General features: G+C 51.7%; 2 protein-coding genes across 6 annotated transcripts in view; one reads left to right on the forward strand and one right to left on the reverse strand.

Moving 5' to 3' along the window:
- CBR4 (carbonyl reductase 4) overlaps nucleotides 1-16,595 on the forward strand; it is a 95,505-nt gene that overhangs the window by 76,043 nt on the left and 2,867 nt on the right. Inside the window, exon 5 of one of the 4 annotated variants that reach the window (XR_012923281.1) lies at nucleotides 10,828-13,742. Coding sequence is in view for 3 of the 4 variants with exons in the window: in XM_076010742.1 (XP_075866857.1) it covers nucleotides 10,828-10,925 (98 nt within the window). In the remaining variant the exon portion in view is untranslated. Of the gene's footprint in view, nucleotides 1-1,739; nucleotides 2,138-9,342; nucleotides 10,791-10,827; nucleotides 16,201-16,595 lie in introns of those variants that run through there. The other 3 variants (XM_076010742.1, XM_076010745.1, XM_076010747.1) reach the window with 3 other exon arrangements.
- PALLD (palladin, cytoskeletal associated protein) overlaps nucleotides 1-16,595 on the reverse strand; it is a 203,976-nt gene that overhangs the window by 39,944 nt on the left and 147,437 nt on the right. For both annotated transcript variants that reach the window (XM_076010738.1, XM_076010739.1), the window contains one exon: nucleotides 6,124-6,633. In XM_076010738.1, the coding sequence (XP_075866853.1) occupies nucleotides 6,124-6,633 (510 nt within the window). The remainder of the gene's footprint in view (nucleotides 1-6,123; nucleotides 6,634-16,595) is intronic.

Genomic DNA, 16,595 nt, shown 5'->3' on the forward strand with positions numbered 1-16,595 from the left:
TGGGCCGATGCTGGTCAGAGAATGCCCGAGGGAACCGTGCTAACCGCAGAGGACAGGGCTTGCCCGTCAGGCTAGAGTCAAAAACTCCGCCGGGGTGTTTGGGAAAGGGGAGGTGCCAGGGAAGAAGAAAGCAACTGCAAGTTTTTGAGGCAAAGTTTTGGCAACTGAGTTTGTTTTCCTGTAAAACAAACAGGAAAACTGTGTTGAGCTGGTGTGGGATGGTCGTGGGTCTGCTCACCCACACGGCACCCACTTTTGCTAAACGAAGAGTGGCGGTCATTTAGGAACTAAGGGCATCTGGGGACAAAAACACGATCTCCCTAAACGATGATTTGTACAATTAAAAACAATAAAGTGCTATTCACGGTCAACAGTTACTGAAACCAGAACTCTTCACCGAAATCCATACTGAGGGCCAAACCTTCACCGCCAGCAAGCAACTCGCGGCGGGCTGCCCACGCCCGGTAGGGCGGCCCACCATGCAGAAACGTCCTGCCCTGTTTACTCTGGCGCCAACAGCAAGCCACTCGCCACTGAGAATAACATTCGCGTGGCCGGGGACAGACACGCCTCACACACACGCAGGCATCTGGAAGGTAAAGTCTTCCAGATTTGACCACCCCTACATCCCAGGAGGTGTTTTGTTTTGTTTTTTTAGCTACTGACTAATCTCGGAAGCATCCTTCCCATCACGTGCCACTCTAGGTCGATCTTGTGGTAGGTTTCAGAAATGCAAATCTCCAGAGTGCAACACTGGTCTAAGAGAGGAAGTGCCTGTCTAGCACCCGGAGAACTCTCTTTCTCACTACTCAAAGTCCTCTTGATTCTCCTCCTCTCGCTTTCGGTGAAATCTGAGGGCAACCGCAGACTTTCAGTGGGCAAACTCATCAACATGTTGGCATTTAGGTATCTCTTATATTCAAGAACGTCGTATATGAAACAATACATAGAAGGGCCCAAGAGATACAAACTGAGTTTTTGTATGCCAGTTCTATTTTTTTTTTAACTTAATTTTATTATGAAGCCAAAGCTGCTAAGTTAAAAAAAAGAATGCACCTTGAGCACATATTTAAAGGAAAATAGATAATGTTATCCTACTATTAAATTCTCTTCATATTTCGGTTCTCTGAAAAACAAAATAGCAAAGGCACCGAGGCTGCGCACAACTCAGTGCAGAGCCCGCCGGGGCTGAGGCGCTTCTGAGTCAGAGATGTTTCCACAGAATCCCGGCCCCGTCCCGGCACACCACGGAGGCCGCTCCTACTAACGTGCCGGGAATACTGGCCCAGGACTAGGCTCGACTCTCTGTGGCATCTGCTAGGATATGGGACCCCGAGGAGCCCAATTGCAACGTCCTGGGCATGCCCCGGCCCCCTCAGGTCTCTGTTCTCTCACGGAGGAGGAGAAGCCCCCACCTGCCCGTCTCTCGACCGCAGGAGAAAGACAGGACTACGGAGCTGTCCGCGGAGCCCACTGCAGCTTGCGTCTGCCGGGTTCTTCTGGACTGGTCGCCATCGAACCACTGTTTCGACTTGAAACCTGCCTAACATGCTGTGGATCGTAAGTTAAAAATTTACAGCTAAGTTTCTTACAAACTTTTCCTTAAAACTAAGGGAATTTTGTTTTGTTGCTTCTGCCAAGGGTCTTCTTTAATCAAGAAATATCAGGCATCGACTTCCTGGAGATCGACCGAGTCACCACACCCCGGGGCTAAGTCACACTATTTTCTCCCTGCCCAGGCTTGGCCCAGAACCCGGGGAAGTCCCTTCTCCTCTGGAATGCGGAATGGTGACAGAGTCCCCACCTGCCTGTCTTCTATCAGGGACAATGAGGTCATGCCTGGGAAGAGCCAGGGGCCCGCGGAACTAAAGCTCTCGTTCGCACGCCTGCACACAAGCGGTCACTGACGCGTGCTCTCGTGGGTGACCAGCACGGAGCACGGGGCAGCGTTTCAGACTGAGGCCTGCTCACACGGGAGAGCCCGCTGCGGGCACAGAGCACTGTAGCGCCGCGGCCGCGTGGCAGCCCGCGAGCACCGCCCCTGAGGACGTGCAGCGGGCGGGAGGCGCAGCGCCCGGCAGTTCTCAGGGACGCTCTGGTCCGACCCGGCCTCAGGACGAGCAGCGCGCCCAGAGCCCGGCAGAGACAGCGCCACCGTGCCGTGCCCGCGGGGCGCTACCGCGCCTTCTGGGTGGCCGCCACCTCGCAGCCCCGCCGGCTACGCGCAGGGACGGGCTTAGGGCGGGGGAGCTGGCGCACCATCAGCGACGGTGAGGGCAGTGGGCCACGCGGACTTTGTCAGAGTGCAAACAGACTTCCCTCTAAGGCACGTGTCCCTCACTGCCTCCACCTAGAAGACGGGGCCACCTCGGCATCTGTGTCTGTGGACAGCTCTGGGCGAGGTGGCATTCTCTCCGCCAGCGGCCCGGTAAATAGACGGGCGTAGCGTGAGGGGGAAAGGCACTCGGGGAACTGCGTGTGCACACGCTCCCCCAACCGCAAGGAACCAGCCGCCGCGCACTGTCGCCGCAAGCTTGAGAGAGCCCACCGCCTTCTGCCTTCCTGGCTTTGTGGTTTACCGCCGGCTTGCGCACATGGCCTCTGTGCCCTGCCTTGACCTCTGCTGCCCAGACGTCTGAGAACAGAGCCCTGACCCCATGGGCGGCTTGGAAACTCAGCACCTCCCAACCTCCTCTCTCCAGACTGAAATAACAGTGCTAACCACACAGAGTAAGACAGCAAGTATGCAACTGGTGATTAAGAAAACTAAGATATGGCCGGGCACCGTGGCCCATGCCTGTGACCCTAGCACTCTGGGAGGCCAAGGTGGGAGGATCACTCAAGGTCAGGAGTTCAAGACCAGTCTGAGCAAGAGCGAGACCCCCATTACTAAAAATAGAAAGAAATTAGCTGGGCAACTAAAAAGATATAGAAAAAATTAGCCAGCCGGGCATGGTGGTGCATGCCTGTAGTCTCAGCTACTTGGAGGCTGAGGCAGGAGGATCGCTTGAGCCCAGGAGTTTGAGGTTGCTGTGAGCTAGGTTAATGCCACAGCATTGTAGCCCAGGCAACAGAGCAAGATGCTGTCAAAGAAAGAAAGTAAGAAAGAAAAAGAGAGAGAGAGAGAGAGAAGAGAAGAGAAGAGAAGAGAAGAGAAGAGAAGAGAAGAGAAGAGAAGAGAAGAGAAGAGAAGAGAAGAGAAGAGAAGAGAAGAGAAGGAAAGGAAAGGAAAGGAAAGGAAAGGAAAGGAAAGGAAAGGAAAGGAAAGGAAAGGAAAAGGGGAAGGAAGGAAGGGAGGGAGGAAGGGAGAGAGAAAGAAAGAGAGAAAGAAAACTAAGATATTGGAAATTTATATGTAAAATTTTGGTTAAACGGTCTTGTGAAAAAATCTAACGAATTTCTACTTCACTGAGTCCTGTGTAATGAATCTATTTGCTGGCACTTCACATACCAAAAATATAAGGCAAAACCATCCAGCTAAAGAAATTATACTTATAAGTGGAATTGAAAATATAGATTTGACAGTAGTTTGGCAGATCCTACAAGTTCAAGAATGCCAACTAGTCATGGCAGTCCTCAAGGGACACTCCATCTGCAGCAAATTATTTGGATTATCACGATAGATAAACAGCAGCATTTTTGTTTTTAATTCAGAATGCCAATGACTGGTCCCACAGTATGCCAGAGGAAAAGAATATTTCAAAAGACACTCGTATCAACCCAAAGGAATGAGTTCTTCCAGTGTGTGTGGTTTAGCAACAGGAAAATTCCTTGCAGACAGAAGGGTGACCACATAATAATGTCTTGCTGGGCCGGCACAGAGCTAAAAATCTGCAGTCTAGGACTGACGCTGATTTTTGATGTCACAGCACTTAACTGTCTTTGGGTGCCTTTTGCATAGCCAAAAGATCAGCATGACTTCCCATTAGTTTTTAAGGAATGGCAGGAACTACTGGACTCTTGTGGTGACAATTTCAACTCCATAAGAGGAGCATCCGTGAGAGATGGTGACAAGCAGCAATGCTCCTGTCACCCGAGGTGGCCTCTGCTCACCTCCTTAGGGCTTCCCAGTCGGAGATCAGAATAAGCCACTGTTTATCCTTAGGGTGGTAAAAGGCATGACTACACAACTCCTTTGAAAAAAAACTAATCTTTGATCAAATTCCATATGGGAAATGTTAGAACAGATTATTTATGCAGTGTTTATCTTCCTAGGAAGCCAGATTTGGTACCTTTTTAGTGAGAGGATAGAAAACTGTCATACAACCAACTCCCACTTTCTGAGTCTCTCTGATGATTAGCTTCTTTGTAGCTGATAATATCGGGCCAAATGGCAGCTCAAACACAAGAGTGGAGGAGAAAGACAAAGGTTTTCCTCAGGCAAGCTGCGTGACTCAACCTCCAACAGAAGCCCATTGTCACATCACTACTGTACTATATTTGGCTCCTTTATTTGACTTTGTTTACATATTCATTTGACTCTGCTTTTTCAAATAAGGGCTTGAGAAGAAGCCAGATTCCAAATGTAAAAGTTACATAATCAACATTTAGAAAGCGCCCAACAAAATAAGGCATTGCTAACTAAAGCTCCCCACACACCCAGCCAAGGCCAGACAGGGCAGTGCTCATCTTTACGGCGGCGGGTGGCGTTAGTCTATCCCAGCCAAGGAACATTTTATATATGGATGAAAAAAAGAAAGACTTTAATTCCAAGGTCTTCTAGTTTTTATTCTTTTTTTGAAGACAGAGCCTCGCTCTATCACCCCAGGTGGAGTGCAGTGGCATTGTCGTAGGCACTATGACCTCAAACTCCTGGGCTCAAGTGATCCTCCTGCCTCCGCCTCCCAAGTAGCTGGGACTACTAATTTTTCTATCTTTAGTAGAGACGGGATCTCACTCTTACTCAGGCTGGTCTCCAACTCCTAAGCTCAAGGGATCCTCCTGCCTCAGCCTCCCACCTCAGCCTCCCAGAGTGCTATGATCACAGGTGTGAGCCACTGCACCTGGCCTTTTAATTCTAAATTTAGAAGGGGTTCCTCCTTTTCCCTCTGAACAAACACTGGGCTTCTGGCAAGCTGAAGTAGGATTTCAGCAGGGAGAGCTGAGATACAGGTACCAGCTTGACTTTTGCTAGCACTTATTTTACTGAAGATTTCAAAAATGAGTAAGTGCTAGTAGCTTGTGTTCATTTTACTCTTCAATAAAACATGCCAAACACCTGCACAATATTTCTTTTGAAGGTTTTAGTGTACATTTGTAGATGTCATCTGATTTATCCTTAAAGACTTTCCATCGTGAAGATTCCAGAGAGCTGCCACACGGTCACTGTGATATAAGAAGGGACGGACAGTGGATCATCTGGGAATAAGGAAGCGGGGCTAGAGGAGCCCTGCGGTCTAGCTAGAGACACCGCTGGCCAGAGGCAGGACTGGCACCATCGCGTCTTCACCACGTTGCATGCCCCTCCTTTGTGTCTAAACTAAGGACACTTACCTGTCTTTGCCCCTTCCAGTCGGTCACTAGGCGCAGGTAAAGCCTTACTTCTTGGTTCTGTTAATGACCACTATACTTAATGACCAGACTCCTGCACATCTGTGTAACACTACAGGTGTGAGATATCAGGACACATGTTTTGGTGGCAGAGCATGGACTTTGGACGTGGGACAAACATGGGCTCAAATCTCACTTCCGTGGCCACGTGACCCTGGGCGAATCATTTAACTACTGGAATCCTCAGCTGGGTAAGCCGGGGCAAGGACCCCTCTCTGGAATGTTGCGCGGGTGAAATTGATTATCCACGGGCACTGCTCAGCGCGGGGTCCCGCGTGGCGGGTAAGGCCGCTGCCCTCTCCATGGTTACTGAGAGCAGCACTGCATAGCCTTTGAACGTCCCCTGGTAAGAGTTTCACGGTGTTGAATCCCCAGGAGGAAGCGGTGACCTTGGTGACGGTCACGTGGCCACGCAGTAGCTCGGCGAAGCTGCCGTGCCACGCGTTTGAAACGCGGGCGGAGGGAACGCGCGCGCCTCCCGGGCGCGGGCGCGGGCGTGGGTGGGCGCGGGCGCAGGTGGGGACGGGCGGGGACAGGGACGCGCGCGGGGACCGGGACCGGCATGTCACTCACGCGGGGGTGACGCCCCTGGGCAGCCCCAGGGCGTTGACGGCGGCGGGCGGCGGCTGCGAGGGCAGCAGGGCGCTCAGGAAGGCGGCGGGCCCGGGGCCCGGGAGCGGCGGCGGCGGCGGCGGGAAGGCGTCGGGCCCCGCGCAGGCCGGGCCGGGGCTGCAGGCCGGGGGCGGCGGCGGCGGCGACGGCGACAGCGAGGGCGGGCCCCAGGGGCACTCGGGCTCGGCGAAGGGCGGCAGGGGCGCGCGGCCCAGCTGCCTGGGCGCCGGCGACAGGGGCGACGGCAGGCTGGAGGAGCCGGGGCTGGAGGCCGGCGAGCCCGGGCCCGACGCGGGGCCCCGGCCCTGCGCCGCGATGAACTGCCGGGGCCGCGCGTAGTTGAAGGAGCCGGAGGACTGCATGGCGGCGGCGGCGCGGGCGGCCAGCGCGCTCATGGGCGCGGGCGGGGACGCGGGGCCGGCCGGCTCCGGGAGGACCTGGCTCTGCAGCCGCTGCAGCTTCAGGGGGTCCCTGCGGGGAGAGAGAGAGAGGCACGGTCAGACAGGGCTGGAAGGGACCCTGGGCCCGGGGCGCTGACCACACGGGCTGCCCCGACCGCCGGCGCGGCTCGGGACCGGTTGTCCCGGCATCGGTTCTGCATGGCACATGGCACGGTGCGGACTGGCTGCGGACCCCGGCGGGAACTCTGTCCGACCTCCAGGAGCCGCGCTTTACTTTAACAGAACCAGGGGAATCAAGAGGAAGACTTTCCAACACGAGCTCTCCCAACTTGCACCCAACTTTTTGGAAAAAGAATTCTATCAGAATGAGAAAACTAAAAGAAAACCACCACTTGATCGAAGTTGCTTTTGGCAGATGCAGGTTAGTCGGATTTGCCCACTTCGGTGCTACCAACTCTGCGTTCCATAAACACCACACGCGGCTTTTTATAAAAGCTCTGCTCTCATCTCTGCATTTGCTGCCCGAAAAGGTCTTTAGTATACACACGATTTTAGTGGTAAACCCTAAATTGCCAATTACTTAGGCAAACCTTAATGCATATCGATGTTGTATACATCTCAAACACATGCAAGCAAGCGACACCTATCTTTAACAGGTAGGTGTTCAATAAGCAATAGCAAATTAAATTTGTAATGTAGATTTAATTGCACAGATATTTTCCATTGAGAAGAGATAGTTTGATTTTTAATTTTTGGAACAAAAGTAAGCAGCTAGCAATTATCTAATATCTCACTCCTTTATTCAAAAGCTTCCCTGTTTAGCTCAATTGTACATCTAAGGTGTTTTCTGTTATTTATATCAGGTAAACAGAGGGAGCAATAGCTGTCCAAAAAAAAAAAAGCCTCAACCAAAACTTCAACAGAAGGTGGCACTATAAAAGCAGATAAAACAAACAATTCTACAAATAGGCAAAGCTATGGGCCTAACCTTAAAACTAAAAAACAAAAACCCCACACTTTCTTATCCACAGGGATTTAATCTTCAAAAATCAAGCTTTTAGAAACTCAGCAGTAAAAACAACGGAAGCTGCTTATAAAAGTCAAAAAAGACTGAGGTGTGTGAGCCATAGTTACTCGTGTGGGAACGGCAGCAAACTCCGCACTCCCTCCCGGGTCTCCCATTACCTTCTGCGATTCTCCAGTAAAGTGATCACACTTAAAGCCATGAAGAGACAAGAACTGTCCTGGGAACTGAAAGGCATAACGAGAAGGTGGTTCTATATTCTTAACCCGTGCAGAGCATCAAAGACTCCAACAACAAAGAACTCCGTGGGGTCCTGCTGAAGTGAACTGCAGCGTTTTAAAAGCAGCCAGGCCGCTGCTGGGCTTCGCCACTGCCCTGAGCTCCAGTCGCCTGTGTGGCTTGGGCGGCCTGTCCAGCACACATGTTCTTGAGTTTCATGTATTCAGAACCGGCCCGGGAATAGAACTCATGAAAACCACCCAGCGGCTCTAAAACCCGCCATCCGGCACTCTCGCCCGAGTCCCCAAACGCTCCTTTTCCTGAGCCCCTGCCTTGGCCGTCTCTCTCACGTTCCCTAGCTATGCTAGCACGCGTTGTCTTCCCGGCATGCTCGTCAACAACACTCCTCCACACTCTGCACGCCACCGGACGTGATCTGCGCGGCCCTCCTCCAAGGCACGGCCCCCCAACCCGGTCCCCGCCTGGGCTCACAAGGCCCACAGCCGCGGCCGTGTTCGAGGTCTTTCGAGCCAGGCCCGGCATCGGCAAAGAGCTGTGTGTGGTGGCTCTGCTGAGGCGGCCACAGACGTCACGCCGTGCCCTGCACCGGAGCCAGGACGGCTCTCCCGGGATGAGGGAGTTGCTCGCAAGAGCCGGGCTTCAAAGAAGCAGGGCAGGAAAGCCCAGGCCACCAGTAGTTGGTTCTCCGCGTGGCCGGCCTACTCATTGGGGCATTAAAAAGAACCCCCGGGTTCGCCCAAGTGGGCTTAAAGCTGCTGACTGGCTACTTTTAGTAAGAAGTGACAGTTCAAGACGTTATTAACGTAGCATCGCACGAGACAGGAAGAGGCGCTCCGGTGACCTGGCTAATCCTGCACTGCAGAGCTGTGCTGGCGCTTCTGCTTCCCCCGTTCCTCGGTGGTGCAGCCCTGGGTGAGGACCAGAACATGCGGGGGACTGGAAGGGCAGGGAGGGGACAGCAAAAAACACACGTTTTGAATCTTAAAAGTATCTGACTTGATTTCTGTGCAAATAATAATTTTTTTAAAAAAAATACTGGAGTTAAATGGATTTAACAGCTGGATTCTGATGTGATGAAACGCACAATTTTATTTTCTTGGTTCTCATTTTTATTAAAAAATGTTTTCTTTTTAAAGACAGGATTGCTCTGATCCTCTTGCCTCAGCCTCCTGAGTAGCTGAGACTACAGGCCACCATGCCCAGCTAATCTTTAAAAAAATTTTTTGTAGAGACAAGGCCCCACTATGTAACAGTCCAAGCTGGTCTCGACCACCTAACCCTCAAGTGATCCTCCTGCCTCTGCCTTCCGAAGCGCTGAGCTTACAGGTGTGAAGCACCGCACATGGCCTAGGTTGTTTTTATAAATTTTCACAGAGATCAAAGGGCCAAGTGAATGAAAGGTACCGGAAAGGCAAGGCTGTCTAAAGCGTTTGAAAAATACTTAAAAGTTGTTATATAAAAAAAAAAAATCATCACTTCTCCAGTCCCCTCCCCCCTTTTTTTTTTTTTTTGCAGTCCTTTCTCTGGAAATGAAACGGGAGTGACACTGACCTGAACCTGTTGTGAGCACTGAGCACAGGATGGAGAGCTGGGTTGTGCGTCGAGAGAGCCCTGGTTGCGAGCACGCTTCGAGCGCCATCTTGTCTAAATCTTTGGTCTTGCCCAGCTAACCCATCACACTCCTCCAGGCTTCTTTTGTTCCCCCCTCTCCACCACAGTCCCAATTCAGAAAGTCTAAGAAGTTCCCCACGTTTGCCTATTCTTCAGTTCTACAAGTTCCAGTACTTAAAGGAAGTGAGACTGTCTGGACTTGCTGTACCCGGTCATGGTCCATGTCTACATGGGAAACAGATTAAAGTAACCTGTTCAAGGTCACAGAGCAGGTTACCTGCAGAGCCAGGTTAGAACCTAAATCTGTCCCTGGCTGCTTTCCCTACACCAGGCATGACAACATAAAAGAACCTTGACCTTCCACATGACCTAAATATTTGTTGCCTCCTCCTGAGTACTTGATTCACTTTTATGCCTCTCTGTAGCGACAGCACCCAGGGCCTTTAGGATCTGAATCACCAGTCAAGAGTTTTGTTTTTGCTTTTGTTTTTAAGAGATGAGGTCTCACTCAGTCACCCAGCCGGATCCATCTAGAACGCGGTGTGCAGTGGGGAATCTGCAAGAATGAACTACCACTGAGGGCAAAGTGTCATGCCTTTCAAGACGAGGAACCGGTATCTGGCCACGTGTCTTTACAAAATAGCAATTCTCTCCCTTCTCTGTGCCGCCCCAAACATGTTATCTTCAGTGTCTTCCTCTCTTCTCACAGGTAAGCTGCTCCATAAACATCTGCTGAATGTAACTGGCATCCCTAGATTTCTCTAAAGCACCCAACTAACTCCCGGTTCCATCCAGCTCCGGGCACTCACGCCACACAGCCGCACCCTTCCCGGGGAGTGGCCGCGGTGGCCTTGGTGCCTGCAGGCAGGTTCCGGAAGAGCAAGGGCAAGACTCGACCACACGGAACCGTCCAACTCCGGCTCTGCCACGGGCTGTTTATGGTCCCAGGCGATTCTTTTATTCTTTCTGGGGCAATTCCTCAACTTTATCATGGAAATTTATAACGTAACATCTGCACAGCCCTAACAAACTTTTAGATTTTTATGACACGTCCTCTTTAGACCTGTAAGATTTAAACATTATAAATAAGCATTTTAACGGAACTGGTAAATAAGCAAGCAAGTCCAGGTATGGTATTTATTTTTATATACGCACACACCTTAACCTTATGCTATTGTTTTCATACTTGTTTCATCTGTTTTGAATATATATATATATATATGTATTTTTTTTTTTTTTGGTAAACAGAAATAGATTTTAAAGGGATTAGAGAGGCAGACTAAACACTAAAGTAGGTCCATGGTAAATATTTTTATAAAAGGAAGGATACTTTTATTCTGTGAATAACCATCACCTAATTGGTTAACACTGTCATATTTCTTTTCTTAGGACAGATATTCTTACACGTGAATTCTGCCCAGGAGAGAAGCAGCTCCCGCGGGGACGGGGCTGGCTGCGGGTCTGCTGTGGTGCTCGGTGCTCAGTAGCCACGGCTCTTGTGGTGATGAACTGTTCCCCTCCTTCCACCACAACCCTGTCTTATCCTTTGACCTGATTTTGGAAATATTCCAAAAGTCGACGTACGCCATTTTGCTCAACCCGAGGCTAAGGGTGTATCATGCTCACGACCTGGGGTCCAGCAGTCCCCGGCTCTCCTCCATCCTCGTTCTTGACATCTCTGCATCACCTGACAGCGCGGTCACCCGCCCGCTCTTCCTAGAGGCACTCTCCTCCCCGACGGCGCCAACCCACCTCCTTGTGTTGCCCCCGACGGCTTGGCTCCTTCCAGCTCCTGCACACGGTGTCCCACCGAGAGGGAGACTTCCTTTATGCCCCTCTGCGCCAGCACTCGGCTGTGTCTCCCTCACCACCCTAAGCCAGACTCGGCCCTGAATCCGGATCGCAGGACCCGTTTCCACGTGACATGAAGGTGCCACCTCAACTTTACAGAGTCCCTCTCACCCCAGTTTCTCCCCCTAATATCCCGAATTCCCACAATTTGGCCCCAAGCAGTCCTGATAACCTTATCTCCAACTGCTGCTCTATCTCCACCTTTTCATTTTTCCACATCAGTCTCACTCTTCGGCTTTTCCTTCCTCGCGGCCTCTCCGCACTGCTCCCCTCCACCCCCACCACCGTCTCTCCTCCCACCGAGTCTGCCTTCCTATTTCTGTGCCCGTTTCGATGTCTCTGTCTCTTTAAGCCCTCCCCGACCCCACAGGGCAGGTCCCTCTCCTCCTCCATGGCCCGGCCCCAGGCTGGCGCGGTGTGTCAGGGCGTGGCGCCGTCCGCACCTCACGCCGACAGGCCAGACATGTCCTTCGTTCCCTTTGGATCATTACAGCGTTCGTGCACAGATGTCACGAAACACCTCTGAAGAGGCTGCTGGGCCGCGTTTCTTGTGGCACGTGAGGGGAACATGTGTCTTGTGCCAGAGGAGAGACGCATACACACGTCCACGAGAGCTCTCACAGAGAGCGCCCGTATGTCTCTGGCTTCTGAGTGCCGCAATCCCAGCCTCCCACGGCCCAGCCAGCGCGCCTGTGAGCCTGGCGCGGCAGCCCCCGTGCGGCACCTGGGCCGCACCGTCCCGTCCCGTCAGGGGCAGCCCGGGCCTCGCCCGTTTTCTGTTTTATTTGGTTGCCAGTCAAAACGCAATACGGCCTGTGTTTGCCTCGGGAGGTGCCTCGGGGATGTTTTCAAGTCCCCGGTGAGAACTTGAGTCACCTCTCGGCAAGTCTCTCCTCCGAGAGGGCCACTGCTCCCGCCCCGGGGTGGACTGTGTCCTCAGATGCCAGGTGGGTCCCCGTGTGGATGAGGCCCCAGCTCCCTGAAGGTCACCGTGGGGCGAGCCACAGAGACCCAGCAGAGTGCCACTGACGAGGCCGCGCTAACCGGCCGTGTCGGGGAGACTCCAAAGCACCGGTGTCTGCCCGGAATGTCACAGCGGTGTCTGTCCCCGGTTTCCCAGTGCCCTGGAGGTCCTGCCAGAACTGCTCACGGCCGATACCGAGCTAAAGAATGTGTAGGCGGAGGTCAGGCTTTATTTTTGGTTGCTGGCATGGTAGTGAGCATTCATGAAAGCAAGTGATGACTCACTAGTAGGTGGAGAATTGAATGAGTTCCTTCCTAAAATCAGTTTCCTGAAACTCCAAGTGGAGCAGGCACTTGTTCTCACGACCCAGCGTCCCTCCTGTGTCTGGGAGCAGCATCACCCCTGCCCGCACTACCTGCTTCTGCCCTGCTCCTTGCAGGTCTGCCAGGCACAGCCCTCTAACCTTGGTGGCAGGGTGGGCACCTGACCCCGGTCAAGCCCGTCACTGCATGGCTTCAGGTGGCAGGGTGGGCACCTGTCCCGGGTCTAGCCATCACTGCATGGCTTCAGATGGCAGGGTGGGCACCTGTCCCGGGTCTAGCCATCACTGCATGGCTTCAGGTGGCAGGGTGGGCACCTGTCCCGGGTCTAGCCCGTCACTGCATGGCTTCAGGTGGCAGGGTGGGCACCTGTCCCGGGTCTAGCCCGTCACTGCATGGCTTCAGGTGGCAGGGTGGGCACCTGTCCCGGGTCTAGCCATCACTGCATGGCTTCAGGTGGCAGGGTGGGCACCTGTCCCGGGTCTAGCCCGTCACTGCATGGCTTCAGGTGGCAGGGTGGGCACCTGTCCCAGGTCTAGCCCGTCACTGCATGGCTTCAGGTGGCAGGGTGGGCACCTGTCCCAGGTCTAGCCCGTCACTGCATGGCTTCAGGTGGCAGGGTGGGCACCTGTCCCGGGTCTAGCCCGTCACTGCATGGCTTCAGGTGGCACGGTGGGCACCTGTCCCGGGTCTAGCCGTCACTGCATGGCTTCAGCAAGCCCCCAAGGATAGAGATGCGATCCAGGCCAGGCCGGGCCAGCCAGGGCCCTTCCCTTGGGTTTTTCTCACTGAAGATGGAAAGGCAATGCATCTCTTTGTCCTTTGACAGCTAACAAAAAGGACAGACTCCCCTAGAGTTGCTGGCCATCACAGAAGAGCCCACAAGGAAGCCAATACGTAAAAAAGCGGCTGAGTTGAGAGATAAAAGACAACAGTTGAAATTGGGATACTATTTTGGCACCTGAAACTAGTTTTATCTCTGAATTCCATGTATGAATCAGCTTCACCCACGGCCCCTCAGTTCCCTTTTGCTTAATGGTCTCTAACAACACTTTAAGAAAGTGGCCTTGAAAACCCACCAGTCCAATTTCCTTATTTTACAGGTACGGAAGTGGAAACGGGGAGAGATTCAGTAATTGCACAAAAAGCATGACAAGAACACCTTGTTGGTAAGAATAATATTAAGAATTAATCTAACAGCACTGTGTAAAGTCGACAAGTCAATGAACAGATGGATACATATATCCTTCGCACAGCTGTGCAAAAAAACCACCAGAAGGACCAAAAGCAAATAGTTAAAAGTGCTGATCTCTGAGTGAGACTAGCATGAGGTGGAAGGAAGAAATATCTTTTATTTTGCTTTTTGTAACCTTCTATACTGTTTGAATATTTTTAACCATGTACATTCAAAATATTAAGATGGTGGTTAAGATCATTCCAGAAGTTTGCATCTTAAAGAAGGCCGTACTGTAAAAGACGACACAGGGCTACTGTCCTGGAGGCCTGAGAGGGGTCATTCATCCTCCTGTGTTTACAGCCCCAGGGGCTCCCACCAAAGCCGTTGGTCAGCCGTGACTATCGCTGCTGCTGCTGCTGCTGCTGGCCGCACCGTGTCACCGCGACTGACCGCTAGTGATGATAGCTAACGATCACCACGCACTCACTGTGCACAACAAACACCATCGTAGCTGCTTTATTTATACAAACTATTTCATCTTTATAAACGCCCCAGGAGACAGGCCACTTTTATCACCCCCATCTTATGGAGGATGAAACTGAGGCGCAGAGGTCCAAGTTCGTCGCCAAGGTTACGCGGCTGGGGTGGGATTCAAACCGAGGTCTGCTCGGCACCGGCCATTACGGTGTCTCCCAGCAAAGCACCTTGACTCGCGGGCTACTTACCACGCACACGGTGACTTCCTCAGCCTCAGGGACCTTTCTGAAGAGGGTTCCACCCCAGATGGTGGCTCTGACCCCGTCACTCCTAGCCCCTCTGCTCTGTGTCACCGGTAACAAAACAGCTGTGCATAGAGACAGCCTCGCTATGCCCTAAAGACACCCCACATATTTAACTTTAGGGAGCTTCGTCTCACATGCTCGGCTTTAAAAACTTCATGTATTGGAGAAACTACAAGAGTATACAAAGCAACTTGAAGGAGTTGGTTTTAAAACTAAGAAAATAAATTTGCTTCCAGAATTTATTTTATTTCAGTATTGGCATTTATTACATGGAGAAGCCACTGAATGCTCAGTCTCTACTAACTAAACATCACGATGTCACAGCAATCCACTGCATGTCCACGATATGCAGCACGGGGCCAGGAAGGGAATGAAACTGACTGATAAAGGTTCTCAGTTCCTATTTCACAAGTAAAATGTGAATCCAAATTTCTGAGAACCACCAACAGACCTGTCACCTAATAGCAGTGAGTTTTCACTTACAGTTCTGCCCTTCCCTATCCTCTCTGAACAAGGTGTTTGTTATAGGAAAATAAAGAAACAGAAGAAGAAGAAAGCCCAAAACAGTTGGAATTGAATCCTCAAAATTAGCTTTGTTTTTGAAATCACGGACGCCCTGTTATAGCCTCTCCTGCTCCTGGGCCACCCGGTGTCCCCCTGGCAGAGTGACGGTGCCACCGATTATTCGTGCGGCCTTGAACCAAATCATTCCGGCTCTGACTCTCCTTGTACCTGTGAAACAGAGGGGGGAGTCGGACTATTTTTAAATAGTTCCCTTCAAATATTTTTTAAGGTCTCTCCAACCTGTGAAGCCCACTGCCTAGTCTTTCAAGACTACACGTCTGAACGTTGCTAATACTGCTCATCTAGGATGTCACTCTATCTCTCGAGAGACTACCACTAAATATGCTGGAATTAAAAAAAATTCCCATTTCCATAGGCCCAGAACTCAAGAACTAAACATTTCTGAATAAATAACAAGCTGCCAGTAACATTTTCTACATGTTTCCATCTCGAATGGAACGCGCAGTTGGACCTGGGTGCTCAGAGTAACCTATGTTCTCTGAAAGGCCGCCCTCAGACTGCCAGCCTACATGTTCACAGCCAAGACACGCGGCCGAGGGCCCCCGGGTGACGCAGGGCTTGCCTGCCCCCGGACTCCCCTTCCAACTGTCCACTGCAGAAAGGAAAAGGTTCTTGAAAAAGCTCAACAGTGCATTCTGGCAAGCCCGAGAGACGTAGCTTAGCAGCATCAATTAAGAGGTTTGTGGCCATGGAAAAGAGCTGTGCGTCTTAAATGGCTTTGGGCCTTCTTAGCTTTTGACCAACGGACCCCGACATTCCTCAGAGGCCAAAGGATGGGCTGCAGCCCTCACGGGGCCGGCCAGCCTGCCTCCCCCGCGGGGACGGGCCCGGTCCTCCCAGCAGGACACGAAGTCTGTCCAAGTCTGTCTTGGGAAGAACCGTAATAAACGAGGTTCCCTCCCTGAGCAATGGCTAAAACCACTAAAATAATTCTTAGATAAAAACAACCCAATTATTGAATGCAGTTACTCTTAAAGGAAAAAATGAGAGGAATTTGTCATAGCTACGTGAAGTTTCCAACCTGGTTACAGATGACTGTGTGTATTATCTGGCATTCTATCAAATGGGCTTTTCCATAATATGGCATTTATTTTTTTATTTTTTATTTATTTATTTAGAGACAGAGTCTCACTTTGTTGCCCAGGCTAGAGTGAGTGCCGTGGCATCAGCCTAGCTCACAGCAACCTCAGACTCCTGGGCTCAAGCAATCCTCCTGCCTCAGCCTCCCGAGTAGCTGGGACTACAGGCATGCGACACCATGCTCGGCTAATTTTTCTTTTTTGTATATATATATTTTTTTAGTTGGTCAATTAATTTTTTCTATTTTTAGTAGCGTCGGGGTCTCGCTCTTGCTCAGGCTGGTTTCGAACTCTCAACCTTGAGCGATCCTCCTGCCTCGGCCTCCCAGAGTGCTAGGATTACAGGTGTGAGCCACCGCGCCCGGCCCATAATATGGTATTTATGACCATTTCCAACAC

Source organism: Microcebus murinus, chromosome 15, assembly GCF_040939455.1.
Source record: "Microcebus murinus isolate Inina chromosome 15, M.murinus_Inina_mat1.0, whole genome shotgun sequence".
Lineage (NCBI taxonomy): Eukaryota > Metazoa > Chordata > Mammalia > Primates > Cheirogaleidae > Microcebus > Microcebus murinus.